A 15,872-nucleotide genomic window follows, 5' to 3' on the forward strand; every position below is an offset into this window, starting at 1 on the left:
TGTTCCGGAGTGTTAAAACAACGCAAAAGATTTGTCAACACAGAAAACACTTCATAAGGATATTTTTCAGTTTATTTGAAAGTATGTTTATGAAAGCTGCGTGAGCAAAACGTCTGTCATAAGAAGTGCGTTTTTTGATGCACAATTCACATCCAGCAGTAATTCTGGGAAAATATTGTGCGAAAGGGCCACACAGAACAGAGTCAGTCTTCCGATCTTTTACCATTGTGTCAGCTCAGTTGATTTGAGTGATATGTGCGAGTGAGAAACAGCTCAGATGGTGATGGTTTTGAAGACAGAGTGTGCGCGGCTCTCTACTCGTTCTCTGTGACTCTTAACGTGCGCCCTGTCATGCGCATTAGTCATCTACATCAATTTAAAAATCACAATAATTCATCAAATAAGGCTTTGGCGGGACAAAAATTTGTCAAACCCTGTTTATTCAAGAGCAGTGAGTGATTTTCTCTTTTGTTGTTTTATTAACAAAATTTTAGAGGTGACCTGTCCCTTTAAGGACAAGTGTTCACTATAATATCTCATATACAGACACACACGATTTTACTTTCACTTTAGACATAACGACAGTGTTTATATATGTTAAACGTGCAGTATGCAACTTTTGGCCACTAGGGGTCACTCATTCAAAATAATAACAACAGACGTACTTTGATGACGTCGGGAAAGTGCGTGGGCTCATGGGAGTTGTTGTCATTGTCACTGTCAACCAGCGAATCTGGCATCTCCAGCAGAAAACATGTTCACTGACAAGGTAATTGTTATATTACATCTCTATTATTGTTAAGTTTAGTTACAGCTTTTCACTTTATGTAATGTCAATCTAATGAAATAGCAGCGAGCTACCGTTACTTAACAAACTTATCAGTAACGTAAGATAATGTGCGAGACAGAATGTTGTGCGGGCGGTCGCTATGTCAACATACCTATAAGTTGGTAGGCTATGTTGACATAACCGTGCATCATAATTTGAGTTACTCAAATTATAGATATGTTGACATGGCATCCGCGATTGTCGAACATTCTGTATATCAACTGTTCAATAAGGAAATCAATTTCAATTTAGTTTATCATTACCAACATAAAACATAGTAAATGAGAGAACCAGCACCAGCAATACGTTGTTTATTGGAACACGCGCTGTGTCGCTCCCCACGTTCATCAATCATTCTAATAAACATTTATTTTGGAACTCAGAGATATATGAATAAGTAGATCATTATTAAATCGATATTATATGTAGCTAGTATTAACATATGATAAAAGTGACGGTCACCTTATATTAATTGACCAAGATAGTGGCATATTACTTTATGAAGCTAACGTTACTTTCTCCAGCTACATATAAAACCAATAATAGCTAGTCCATCTGCGTTTTACACATGACATCATCGTGTCACCAAATATACGGATAGAAATACTTTTGAATCAGTTTTTAAAAAAATAGCTCTTTCAGTCTCCAAAAACAGAGAATCCGCCTGTTTGAAAAGCCGATACAAAATGTATAACATTACGTATTCAGCTAAACGCGTCTCAATGTGGTCAAGATCGCTATGCAATATGCAAACATACAGCATGCTATGATTATTATGTTAGCTGAATGGTTACTTAAATTACCTGTTTATTAAAACGAAAGCGAGATCAGCATCTCTCTGCAGTCCGAGCTTGTCACGAAGATTTCGCCATCTTTCAAAGGCTTCTCCAAGGTTTACACGTCTCTTGCTTCTTCTACTGTCCCAAAATCTTCTCGGGTCATTTTTTTCACCCTTACGTTTGAGCTTTGTTGAGCTGGCAAAGAGTAGTCATGATCCATTATCATACAGACTTTTTTATACGGGGGTTCCCCTTATACTGTCAGTGTTCCTCTTTGAGTTTGGCAGTTCCGCCGAGTTCGCAGGAAGCAAGACGCAAACGTGGATATGACGTGAAAGACTGGCGACATAACGGAAATAAAGACACGGTCCGTGTCTTCGAATTAAAATATTAATTTCTCTGGATTTAGAAGTTAATTGGAACTGTCGGGATAATGTAAACACACAACTTTAAAAAATATATAACAGATATAGTGATCTTTTATATTTTTAATGCTGAAACATTACATATTGTGCCTTTAACCTTGTGTGTGTTTGACATTTTTAGCACAATAAGACACTTAGTCCAGTCCTCACGTGTGTTTGACAGGCTTTTAGTGCGCTCGCTCAGCGCATATAAAACTGTGCATAAGCACGCCAATGAAATGTTTAACCGGCAAGGCTTTAAAACGCATGCAAATAATGAACTTTGGTGATTGTGAATAACTATGTTGTGAGTATAACTCTCTGACACCAGCATTTCAGCGGCTAAACACACCCTAACTTTAGAGCATACGATTGGATACACAGGCACACTCAAAAAGAGCCGAAATAAACTGAGAGAAATATTTCAAATGGAGAGAAAAATAAATAATTAATTAAATGCAAAACCCCAAAAAACGCAATTTAAAAGCGCATATTGAACCGTGAATGCCGTTACCGAACGGTTCAATATTATATTGAGAATCGTGGCATCCTTACTAAAGACTATTCTGAATATTGGTTTCCATTCAAAGTTGCAAACTTAACTTGTGCGCAAGACTGAAATATGGCATAAAACATCTGCAAATAAAGCAGCGTTTCCATCCCATGTGTTCAAGAGAACAAAATCATCACTTTCTGGGAAACTGACGCAAGTTATAATCAGTAATAAAAATGAAAGTTACAGCAATCAAGGCTCTTCTTTGGTACAATAAAATAAAAGTTGCGTCTTAATAAACGCTGCCCTGTGATCGTGATGTTCGTGAACACAATCACGTAAGATTCGAGTTTACCAAATCATTCCAACATGTCCTCCAACCAATACGCCTATATAGGTTGTTTGTCACTTCCTTGAAATACGACCCATAGGAGCGTTTACTAAAGCTGTGCTCCTGTTGACAACATTGACACTTTCATTTTAAAGCATTTTTCCCTTAATCTGCATATTTCAGGTTTTGCATAGTTTAATTGGTAAGGCATTGCAATCATGCTATCATAAGTTCGATCCTAAGGAACACGTGCTCATAAAGTGTGTATGCACTGTAAATCACTGGGTAGGTTTAGGGATGGTGTGGGTGTAGTTTTCAATAAAAAATAAGGCCATAAAGTAATAAGGTGCTTGAAACGTCGGCTCAGGCGTTTCAGAACGACCAAACCGACCAGTTAATCCAGTTATCCAATCACATTCTCTGTTGAGGCTAAGTCCTCGAGTTTTGTATTGCACATCAAGGGATTTATTTGGTAAATATGTTTCCATCATGATTTATGTGTCTTGATGAGTGCATGCGGTTTTATACGTATTTTTAGAATTTCTTGGCTGTTTCCATCCTGCATTTTAAATGCGATATTCCAAAATTGACATAAAAACAGGTAAATGGAAACATGGCTAATGTCGGTATCACTTTACTTTACAGTCCTGTTACCCATGTACATACTATGTCATTTTTATAGCTAGAGATGCATGATATATTGGCCACCATATCGGTATTGGCCGATATATGCTCACATTTATCGTTATCAGCCCAATAAGAAAAAGTGACCCGATATATTACAGCAGATAAATAATGTATTATTTCCTTCAGCTGACACACTTCAGACGCACACTGTTTGCCATGATGGGTTTGAATATCATTTTTTTGTATATTATATATATATATATATATATATATATATATATATATATATATATATATATATATATATATATATATATATATACCAAAAAAATAAATAAATATATATATATATATATATTTATTTTACTTATTTTTTTTGGTAAGGAAATTTGGCCATAGGAATGTAAAATTAATTTTCAAACTTATGCTGGTACAAACTAGGCTACTGTATTATTTTGTTTGTTTGATTCGTGTTTAAGTGCTTGGGACATGGTTTTTAAATGAGAGACTTTTGTTTTGTAATCAGGATCTTAAAAGTGATATCAAAATATGATATCGGCCAATATATCGGCTTTCAAATATAAAGAATTATCGGTCCATTTTTTTTAAATATCTGTGCATCCCTTATTATAGTAATTGCAATAACTGGCTAATAACTAGGTACTTACCCTGATCATGGGAATGCTCTACACATTTGTAAGCAAAATCTATATTGCAATAAATAAAATAGTAGTTGTTTTACCAGTGTCCAGTTATGATTTATATTTCTGATGTCTGCTCTATTCGATGTCAATTCAGAACAGTCACAAATGAATTAGGGATGCACGATATATCGGGCCACCATATCGGTATCGGCCGATATATGTTCATTTTATTATATATATGTTCATATTCATTTTATCGTTATTGACAATAAAATTTGGCCAATATATTACAGCAAATAAAAATGTATTATTTCCTTCAGCTGAGACTCTTCCGATGCACACCATGATGGGTTTGAATTCCTTGAAATATGATTGAAATCACTTTAAAAAAGGAAAATATGGTTCAGTGCAAGTCTGTCATATCGGCTACAGAACATTATAATGAGAACATCATAATTGTGTGCTTGAGTCATGGCTTTAATGGTGAGACTTGTTTTTGGACAAATTTTCATATCAGTGAATCCCTAATATGAATAATTCACAAGACCAAGAACATGTATTTAGAAAACAAGCAGAGTGAATATTGATTTCATGTTGGCTTTCAATCAGAGTCGTGTGTTTCAGTGGAACGGGCTGCTGAACAGGAGAAAAGGGCTTCCTGAAATGTCTCACAGAATGAACACAACTATGTTTGACAGGCCTGTAATGAAAGCAACAGCTGTGGTGTGTGTGTGTGTGTGTGTGTGTGTGTGTGTGTGTGTGTGTGTGTGTGTGTGTGTGTGTGTGTGTGTGTGTGTGTGTGTGTGTGTGGGCAGACTACACAATGGCAGTAAAAACTCAACCTATTCCTGACCACTGGCGCCACGTCAAACATTGGGAAAAGACGCAAGCAAAGCTCTCGTACGTCTCTGCTAACAGAACACACTCTCTTCTCTCTCTGTGCTCCGATCAAACCACCAGCATTCATGCAGCTACAGGTGTAAACGCTACATTATATGCACGGCAGGCTATGCTCAAATAGATTGCTTAAAAATCACTCATTAATCTTCAATAATTGTTCAGACCGAGGAACAAACAAAACAAGAATATCGTCAAGTTAATGAAATCGCAGTGTGTGTTCAGCTACAGTGTGTCGACACAGTTCCTGAAACAGTTTCTAATATCTAAAGTCAACATGAAATCAAAACAGACCCTTTTCCCCAAATATTAACACATTCTAGGGGCCGGTTGCATAAACATAGCCATTATGTTACCGTGTTTTATGTTCTTGTATGACAAATTGAATTAGGCCAGTCTAACTTTTTATATGACTCATTAAAAAAAAATCGAATGAAATGATGTTTAACTTGTAAGACTTGTCATTGCGGTTTATGCAACCAGCCCCAGTTATTACTGTGAATGATTCAATGGCGCATGTAATTCCAAAGAAACAAAAGATAGTTTTCCACCTCTGAAATGCCTTTCCATTTAGTTGATACCATCAATGACTATCTTTATTTTTGTGTCATATACAGACACTTTTCACCATCCAAACAATAGCACATAGATAAAATCAAGTGCCGCCCTGCATTATTTTCCACCAAATATCCATTATGGATGTAAACTGGGCTATAAACAGTATTCCATGTTGATTTTATCTCTTAGAAACAGCTGTTAGTAGACAAAAACACGATTTTAGCATCTACAAAAACAAACCCTATTTAGTATTAGCATAGCAACTTCTCAGAACACAACTAAGCAAATGTTTGGCAACCGCCTGGAAATCATTTAGACAACTAGCAGCTTTAAATATTGTCTTTCTGAATGGCCTAAAACCTCTTCCGGATTCAAAACTATTCCTTTCACATTACGCTTTACAATTTGGTAGATGCTTCCGTTGATTTAAACCAACATGGTTCATATTTTATCAGTAAAATATCATTTCAGGGAAGTCTTGAGTCAAAGTTTGTCACAAAATGTCCTTTTCTATTTTCATTACAGGGTTCCCACACTTTTTGAGCAATCTCCACGACTTTAGTAAGAACCCGAAGCAAGATTTATTTTACTCAAGCACTCACAAAAAGCAACATCTAATATTATTACAGCTGAGCAAAACAGCATTTACATTCACACCATTGGCAGACACTTCCATCCAAAGCGACTTTCATGGTTTATATTTTAAAAGCATAAGACCTCCAAAAGCTGAGCTGCAAGAAATAAAGGACATCAGTGAATGCTTTTTTCATACTTCATTCTGACTGATTCCCATGTGTTAAAATAATATTTAAGTGATGTAAACTCACAGCAGGACAAATATTATGTTGTGACTAATGAAAACTCTTGTATTTGAGACTCATCTATATTTATGAGGTGATTTTAAACACAACTGCAGGAATAACGTGTCACGATGTGAACTATCTGCTCTGGCATATCTAAAACATTATGGTTGTATTTTATTGTGTTAAGTAATTGATGACCGCTGAATATCACCAGATACAATAAAATATAAACCATCAAAGCACAGGAAACATTTTAACCCAACCACTGGTGTATTTGAGCCTCTTCTTTCTTTATTAGTTGTGTTTTTAAACACTACTAAAGTTAGATTATGTGTTATGATACGCCCTATCTGCTCTGGTATACCTAAAACATTTATTATGATATTGTATTTTTATTGTGTGAAGTAATTGATTTTAGTTGAATGTCAACTCAAATTTGACCCATTTAACCCAACTGCTGCCCATAATTGTATTTAAGCCTCTTTCTTCATGTGATTATTGAAAAAGGAACGTGTGATGATGAGCACTATCTGCTCTGACATACAACATTTACTATATTTGTATTTTAATTGTGTTAAGTAGCCTATTGATGACCGTAAAACATTTAAACCATCAATGTGCGGGAACCTTATTTAGCCCAATTGCTTTATGAGGTGATTTTGAACTAGCCTATTGATCGTTAAAAAAAGAAGAAAAAACACAATTGAAGGAGGAACGGGAGATGATGAGCATTTCATGATGTTTTTTACATATCCAAAACATTTATTATAACTGTTTTTTGGAGATTAAGTAATTGATGACCGTTGGGTGTAACCGGAGCGTTAAAAATTTAAACCATCAAAGAGCGGGAACCTAAACTGCTGGCTGGGTCATAACTGAAATAACCCAACAAAATGAAGAAGAAAAAAATGACCCACATTTTAAAATAACCCAGAGTGACCCAATATGTTTAGCCCATTGGGGTAATAAAAAAAACGCCCCAAGGTTTTTTGTGTTAGTTTTGTTTTTACTGTGCATGTATGCACAGTTTGTCTGGAAAATTGTCTTTAAATAACAATGATCCTGAGAACATCTGGGAAGGGTGCCCAAACTTTTGACCTAAAAACAGGTGTCATTTACCTTCTTTTTCCCCTTGCAGTGGCAGCACACCGTCCACAGGTACTTGAGAGTTCTCCACAGCAGGATGATGAAGAGACCCCCAAAGAAAGTGACCATGGAGGAGGCGAGGAAAGCCCACCACATCTTCTGGCCGTTCACCGGGTCACAGGGCACGTCGGAGGTGTAGGGGATGATCACATCCATCTTCCGAACCGAGGACGGACCCGCTTTTGAATGCTCGATGGGAAAGGTCATTACTGTGGAGAGCTGGTTCTCATCACCGTCGTTATCTTCATCTTCTTCAGTGGGGAGCATCGAGCGTCTTTCTGGAGATCCCGGCAGCGCCCCACACCTGACGGTCAGCCATGTTTGGCAGGGCGGTCAGCCCCGCGCTTTGTGTCCCCGTGTGCGCGCACTCTCCTCCCGCTGCGCTCGTCGCTCTCGCCCGCTCTTCGGTTCTCCACGGACGCGCAGTTGGACAGTCGCAGTTGAACAACGCACGTAAACTCCTACTAGAAAGGCGTCGGTACGTCTTTAAACGAGATCGTACAGCTGATATTTATCATGATGAAAAACATTCCCACGATTTAAAGCCCGCGTGACCGTCCGCGAACGCAGTTTGCCCCGCTGATCTCCCGTGCGCTCTCTGATGGACAGACTGCCGTCTAATCACCTCGCTCTCGTTCGGTAACGTGTTGCGTTCAGCTCCGATCTATTCATTCGGCGCGTTTAGGGCAGATTTACAGGTACCGGAGGGCGGAGTCAGTTAGTGTGGTGCCCGTCAAAACGTCTCCAAACCCAGTCCAAACATCCACCAATCGCTCCTGTTTCACAGACATCTGCCGCGGTGACCAGTTTTCAGAAAACTATCATCTATTTTCAGGGGGTGAAATATGTGAGGGAGGGCGTTTAAATTATGATAAAATATTAAAAAATATATATTTTTGCTTCCTCAAAAAGTACGATTTCAAGTTAGTCATAGGTCTAAACTGGCATAGCTCGAGGACGTAACCATGGCAACAGTGTTATATGACGAAATTGAACGGTGTATGAACAAAAAACATAGGTCTGTTGTCATGATTTATTTACAGTACAAATATAATTACAAGTGTACTTGGTTTAAACTGTTTTTAACAGTTTGTTTGCGCGAGAGTCTAGCCTTAACTAGATTTCTGACAGAAAAGTAGCATAAAGTTATTAAATAATTCACACTGCGCAACATGATAGGCTATGCTTTTAAAATCCCCAAATTTTTCTTTCTTTTTTTGAAACAAGACGTATTTGATAGCTATGCCTTTAAGGGCGTTGACAAGTTTGTTAGTTTTTATTATTACATGGTGTTTATTAGAAAAGAAAAGAAAGCTGGTATTTCTACAAATAGTCATGTGTAAATAATCAGTTGTTTTCTTAAGTAATTAATTGTAACAGTCCATTTGCTATTTAATAACGTTTTATAAAACAAAGCGATTAAAACGTAGATATTCACACTTATCCTGTGTCAAACATCCACCAATCGTTCCTATTTCAAAGACCGACCATGTTTTCCGAAAACTAGCATCTATTTTCAGGGGATGAATAATGTGAGGTCGCTTAAAATATGATAAATATTTAAAACGCCTCAGAAACCATAAAAATTACGATTTCAAGTTACATGGAGCGCTCTTTTCGGCGCCAGCAAGAACGTAACCATGGCAACAGTGTTATATGACAAAAATCGAATGGTTTGTTGAATTAAAAAACATATAAAAACTCTGCTGTCATTGTTTATCAATTTATTGTTGACTTGCACAACGTAAATATAAAATCACAACAGTGTACTTGGTTTAAAAAGTCTTTAAGTTACATTGTGTAGCCCAATGAACTAGATTTCTGACAGAAAAACGTATTGGATAGCGAAGCCTTTAAAGGCGTTGACAAGTTTGTTACATGGTGTTTATTAGAAAAGAAAGCTGATATTTTAGCCTACGCTCCTGTCCCGAGACAAAACATTTATTTTACTTCTGTTGACGTGTTAGACAATCCCATTAGAACATATTAAGAAAAAATATAGTAAAAACATAGTAAAAACATAGTAAAAGTAGTAATTGTTAGTCATTAATACCCCCCCCCCCCCCCATAACCCCATAATTCTCAGCGAACACAGAGCGTTCCTCTAACGTTCTCATATGGTTCCCGTTTGATTTTTGTTGAATCATGATAACTTTTCATGTATTTTCAAGGATAGTATTTTTACCATAGTAAATGTTTCACACCTTATAGACTCAAATGGCTCAATTATTGCACACCACCAGACAGACCAGCATGTGCTGTATTTTTTAACATAGATCTTTAAATATATGAATTTTCAGATTTTATTTCTTATGCATCTGTCATTGAAGAGTTTTCCATCGGAATCCACACACTCCAGACTTCTAAGGGGAGTAAAGAAAAATCAGGAACCAGTTGGAAAACAAATATCCTCACACAAGGATGCCAATAAATGTACAAAACCTCACTGGAAAAGTTTAAAGAAATTTTTTTAAATTTTTTAAAAATGTTTTCCTTTGCTAGTGAAACAAAACTTAGCCACATTTAGATCAACAAGAGCTCTGTTTTCCTTTTGCTTGATGATAAATAATCTTCCTTCTGCCATGGGATGTGTTCACTATCCGGAAATAATATTTCACCTGATATTTGATGTTTATATAATCCTCTTTATGGCGATCACACTGAAGTAGGACATGACGCCATCTGGTGACTCCTCACAGGAACTGCATCACATGACCTGTGGGAGACTGAACCGAAGCTCCATGAGATTACCATGAGATTGTAGAAATATATAGAGTTTTACATCCCTTACAGTTCCAGGTTTTCCATAAACCATAATCTGAAAACATACAGACAGATGAAAAACAGGTGCGCTAAAAGAAGAAATTACGTTTAAACAGCCGTGCTTAATTTAAACTTTATTAATGTAACAATTACAAAATCATATTTTCATCATAGGATTCTTTAATGTGGCAGTACCAATGTGTTATACAATTATAAAATGTAACTATTTAAAATGGAATTTTCCAGCTACAAACACCGGAGTTATGATGCCGTCAGGAGTGGAAGAACATGACGTGACGTTGAAGCAGCTAAACCAGGCGACTCGTTTCATTGGTCATCATGGGTCAGAAAAGGAAGTGATGTCACTGTGGCTAGTGAACACCCGACTAGTGTAGTACCAAAGCTCTCCTGCCACTGAGTTTCACTACAGAGAGGATTAACTAACTCGAGGATTACTCGATCTTCCATCTGGGATTAATGAAGTAAAGTAGGTCTGTCCACCTTTTCCATCCAACTCAAGTGCAAAAATACAGGCAAAGCAGAAGAAACCCTTTGGCACATCAGGAGAGGAGCTTCAAGATACTATTAAGCACTTAGCCTAATACTCGACTACAAAAAAGACATTTAAATTAGAGTTACAAACGAACAGGACAGTAAAAATAATCAGAGCATATAGTAAAATGATCATGCAGCAGATTATTGCATCGTTCATTTAAATAATAAAAAAGTACACTTAAAAGAAACTGCTACATTGAAGCTTAAAGGAATAGTTCACTCGAAAATGAAGAATATTTGAAAAGGAAAAGTTCACGCTGCTCTTTTCCATGCAGTGAAAGCACAACGCATAACTTCATCTTGATTCATACGAGTGAGAAAACCCCTCAAAAACTAAAAATCAAATACTTTATGTAGTGTTTTGAGTTGTTTTCAGGCTTGCCAGCGCGTCTGCTTTCATTGGGCCTCATTCACGAAACACGAGCAACCCAATTGTGTGTAAATCCGTTCTGATGTAAATCTTCGGATTCACAAAAATGTCCGTATTTTCAAACAGTGTTCTGATTTAGGAAAACTGATGCACCATAATAACATTTCACGAGTTGATTTGCTGTCTTTTTTTTACCGTTCAACTTTGGGTAACATCATAGACTGCAAAAAAATATGGCCGTAGTGTCCGTGATGTCACCTATAGGATTCTGAAGTGCAGATTTGAAGCGTAAAGTAGAGACGAGCTGGCCGTCGCCATCTTGGCAGTGTAAAGCCTCCTGTTCAGACCTGTCTAAAGCGTCTCTTGGGATCATTTACTTACAACAACTAGCTGGCCTCCGTTACACTCACCCCCCTAAACCTCACTCCCATCCGGGTCACGGCACCAATAAAACCCCTCCTGTTCAAACCTGCTAGCTCCAAGCGGGATTCGAACCCGAGTCCACCAGTACGAGAGTCGGACTCTCTAACGGCCGTTTCACACATACTCCGTCTGCAGTGCGTTTGCGTTGCATGTGCGTTGCAGGATCTGCACGCCCTGTTGTGCTTTCACAAATCTTTTTTTAAAATCCAAAAGTTGCTACAGAACATGGCTCGTCAGAATTGCAATTCTCTTTGTTTGCTCTTTCATAGAAGTCAGGTTAACGTACTACATTTAAACAACATTTATTCAATTCAATAATTCATATTTATATACTTTAGATTTAGCTCACACACGTGGCAAAACATTTAAACATAGGTTATAGCCTAAAATCACAAACATTTTAAATTAGAAACTTACAATAGTCTATTCAAAAACAGCCGACTCTCGTCTTTTCTTTCGTTTTTACACCCTTTTAAAAGAAATCCTGCAGGTCATAAAGAACTTTGCTTTCCACCTCCAAGAAAGTACGAGTGCTCTCCATTATGGCACATTTTTTTAAACCTAAATGCCAGGTAAGGTGTCGCTTTGTTGCTTTACTTGAGAAAAAAAGCCATGTGTTGACTTTGAAACAAGAGTATATTTTAAATGATATGCATCTGTGGTGAAATTACTAGATTTTCGCATCAGTACATGTTTATTTTAATGCAAACAATGTTCTGTCGCTTTAATGCAGCAACGCAGCACAGCAAAAAATAGACTCGGCACGAAAACGATCCGTGCACTGATACAGACGCAACGCTCCTGGAACGGACTGGCGGACCGCATCCGCGTGCAGTGTGAAAGCTGTCATCCGTTAACATGGGTACTGGAAAAAGATACGTACCGCACACGGAGTATGTGTGAAACGGGCGTGACAAGGAGGCTAAAGGCTGCTTAGAACATCTCTTGAGATCAGACGAGGTTTACTTGCACAGCAACTACTAGATGGCCTCCATTACAGCAGCGCGTCACGCCCAGATAACAGAACAAAGAGGCGGGATGTGGGCGGAGCTTAGGTGATGTGATGACTAACATACAGCAGACAAACGGCTATCCACCTGTCACTCAAAGTGGCTTACGCAGAACTTTAAGGCTTTATATAATACAAACGAATAATGGGTCCTGCACACGGTGCGATTTTTCAAAATCCTTTGTGAATGTCCCTTGTCAGACTGTACGAACATGATCCCTGATGTAAGCCATGTCACACTGTAAGATCTCAGTTGGCATTAATGTCAGACTGCACGAGAGTGAAGGCTAAAAACGGACGGGCGCAAGAAAACTCATCCGGTGTTTTATATCATCAATGAATGACGCGTTCGGTGACCGTGAGCTGCATTACACGCGGGACTGAAATGCTGGCTACAAAGAAATCTCTAGCTCTCGTTTTGGTCATAGTTTGTCTTGAAAAACCGAGATATTTGACTGTCGTCGTAGGAGAAGTCACACTGCAGGATTGTGCGGCAAATCTTCTGACACTGCCAGAATTTCGTCTAACGTTAAATTTGATCGCAGCGCTCATTAATCGGCTGCCGGTGAACATGTCAAACTAACGACCAAAGACGTCAGATTTTAGCCGAGGATCAGAGGAATCTTTTAGGATTTGCTAAATTTGTCTCAGATGACCAAATCGTGGCCAAAATTGCACAGTGTGCGCCCGGCTTAAGGTATAAAAAAAATTCACCCCCCTCGCAGTCGTCATGAAGGGCAAAATAAGCCGTATAGACCAAAACCACAATGTCCCAGACTGTAAACATATCTTTTCCTGCTATTAAGTTGGCCATTTTAACATGAGGCTCAAAGAGATTCTGCTCCTTCTGGAGCCTCTAGTGGCCAGTCGATGAATTACAGTTTAAGTTACTTCCGTATTGACTTCAACAGAAACTGGGGCAGGTGCCGCTTGATAAATATGCAGCGCTCGTCACAGTCACTTTTCACCCGACTGTCCAATCACAGTGGAGGAGAACGGGACAAATACTACATGACCAATCGTCCTATTAGTACACAACAATGGAGAAGTTAATATTGCTGGTTACTGCCTTTTTATATTCATTAATATTCTTCAAAATGAGATGCTAGTAACATATAATGCCATGAATTCTGTATCATAGCAACCAAAGTACCTTAGCTGGAAAAACGCAGTGCTTGTAAAGCGTTTTCAAGCGCCACCAGCTGACAGTTTTGATTTAGCTGGCTAAAAATGCTTGGGTGGACACACGATAATTAAATATGCATTGCTAGGCATACAGCCAATTAGTCTCTTTAGCATTTATGCAATATACTGGAGCCAATCCTGAGAAGGAAGTTCAGCGTTTCTGGACACGTCATTCGCGCAGTTGTATCTCATGGGCGGGGATTATGCTAATTATGAAAGAACATGCACCATTTACGAATGTTTGTAAATCATTAACATACACACACACACACGTTTAACTACTGAATCTGTGGTATACGTTTGTGAATCTGGAGGAGAGTTTTCATAAAGGTCTATTTTACACGCAAATTATTCCGAATTCATGAACAAGGCCAATTGTGTGGAAAAGAGCAGCTTGAACATCCTGCTAAACCTCTGCTTCTGTGAAGGTAAATGATGACAGAAGGTTCATCTTCGGGTAAATGAATCCTTTAACACAGAAAACAAACCTAACAGTCAGTATCTTTAACCGTAAATGGATCGTCTGTGTCTGCTCGGACCGGACCCACACAGGGACAGAGACATGAAGTTAAACATTCAAGTAAGCTGGGTCATAAACATCAACTCTGTAAACATGAAGAACTACATGAAAGCCCTCATAAATTAGTGTTACCACAGAGAAAACACAGTGAACGGAGGACAAACGACAGTCTGACAGCTGTGATCGTCGCCTGAGTGTGTGTGTGTGTGTGTGTGTGTGTGTGTGTGTGTGAGAGAGAGAGAGAGAGTTCAGGGCTGGGCGATATAGCCAACGATAACTAATAAACCGCAATATTTACATGAAACGTTATGAGTAAACTTCGCTGGGACAAACTTATAAAAGTTTAAAAGGTTTGTAAGCTTTAAATTTAGCGATGGGGCAAGATAAAGTAATTGCTTGCATAAACTAGCATGTCTTAACATATTGCTAACATGTATTAGCATGTAGCTTGCAAGATTTACCATATTGCTAACAAGATTTTATACTTCGTTAACATGAATTAACATGTAGCTGACTATTTTTAACACACACTGCTCATAAATGTGCATGTTTTAACATGTTGTTAGCATTTTGGTAACATTAATTAACAAGTTATTATGATTATTACATGTTAGCATGAATTAGCATTTTGTTAACTTGCATTGTTAGTGCATGTTTTATTGCATTGTTAACATGTTTTACCACTTTGCTAGCAAGAAAAAAGATTGTTGCTAGTATGAATTAACATGTTATTATGATTTAGCACGTTGTTAGCATGAATAAGCATTTTGTTAACTTAAATTACCGTTATTATCATGTTTTAGCACTTCGAAATTCTAGCATGTTGTTAACTCAAATTAACATGACACTGCTTACATGTTCAAATGCATTGCTAACATGAAGTAGCACGTTACTAGCATATTTCTAACATTAGCATGATTAGCATGTTGTTAAAATGTTCTAGGATAGTCGTTAAGCTAAAATACTCTCAAAGCCAAGATAATTGCAAAGGGACGTTTATGAGCATTGAGGATGCGCTTAGAATCGATTGATGACCAAATGAAAGCCTTCGTGTTGCTCATTAAACGCTTTATATTTAAAGAGCGTGTGACATAGCGCCCAGCCCCAGTGAGTTGTACAGCAGTGTGAGATTGCTAGAGAGGCGTTGTTATTGTGATGGATGTGTGTTCATCTTCACGTGCTTCCATCAGGAATCCAGAGGACTTTGTTCTGCTCCTGGTCCACGACGGCCATTATCTGAGTGCATGTGTTGGACAGACTGCCGGCCTGGACCACACCTTGAATCAGAACAGCACACACACAAATCACACACCAACACGTCATGGTCAAATGTGTGTGTTAATCAGAGTATGCGAGCAGATTGGAGTGGGAGCGAGGAGATTTTGAATGGAGTGATGAGCGAATTTTAAAAACAAGTTGGAGCGTTGTGGTTTTCATGCGCACCAAGAGCGCTCCATTACGAGTACCATTAATACCAACGACCTATAATATAACTAGCCTGACGTAGTCATACTCAGCTCTAGTCAGGATATGAGT

The 15,872-nt window shown here is 38.1% G+C and overlaps 2 protein-coding genes across 12 annotated transcripts in view; both read right to left on the reverse strand.

The window, feature by feature from the left end:
• The window catches only part of LOC137056415 (calcium-activated potassium channel subunit alpha-1a-like), a 139,856-nt gene extending 131,413 nt beyond the window's left edge, over window positions 1-8,443 (reverse strand). For 3 of the 7 annotated variants that reach the window (XM_067430503.1, XM_067430502.1, XM_067430504.1), the window contains exon 1: window positions 7,485-8,340. In XM_067430503.1, the coding sequence (XP_067286604.1) occupies window positions 7,485-7,778 (294 nt within the window). In that variant the 5' untranslated portion in view covers window positions 7,779-8,340. Of the gene's footprint in view, window positions 1-7,484 lie in introns of all 7 variants that reach the window. The other 4 variants (XM_067430499.1, XM_067430498.1, XM_067430501.1 and 1 more) reach the window with 3 other exon arrangements.
• Window positions 8,444-10,392: 1,949 nt separating this feature from the next.
• Window positions 10,393-15,872, reverse strand: part of dlg5b.1 (discs, large homolog 5b (Drosophila), tandem duplicate 1) — a 65,735-nt gene continuing 60,255 nt past the window's right edge. For all 5 annotated transcript variants that reach the window (XM_067430260.1, XM_067430257.1, XM_067430258.1 and 2 more), the window contains one exon: window positions 10,393-15,613. In XM_067430260.1, the coding sequence (XP_067286361.1) occupies window positions 15,510-15,613 (104 nt within the window). In that variant the 3' untranslated portion in view covers window positions 10,393-15,509. The remainder of the gene's footprint in view (window positions 15,614-15,872) is intronic.

The sequence above is a fragment of the Pseudorasbora parva genome, chromosome 21 (assembly GCF_024679245.1).
Source record: "Pseudorasbora parva isolate DD20220531a chromosome 21, ASM2467924v1, whole genome shotgun sequence".
NCBI lineage: Eukaryota > Metazoa > Chordata > Actinopteri > Cypriniformes > Gobionidae > Pseudorasbora > Pseudorasbora parva.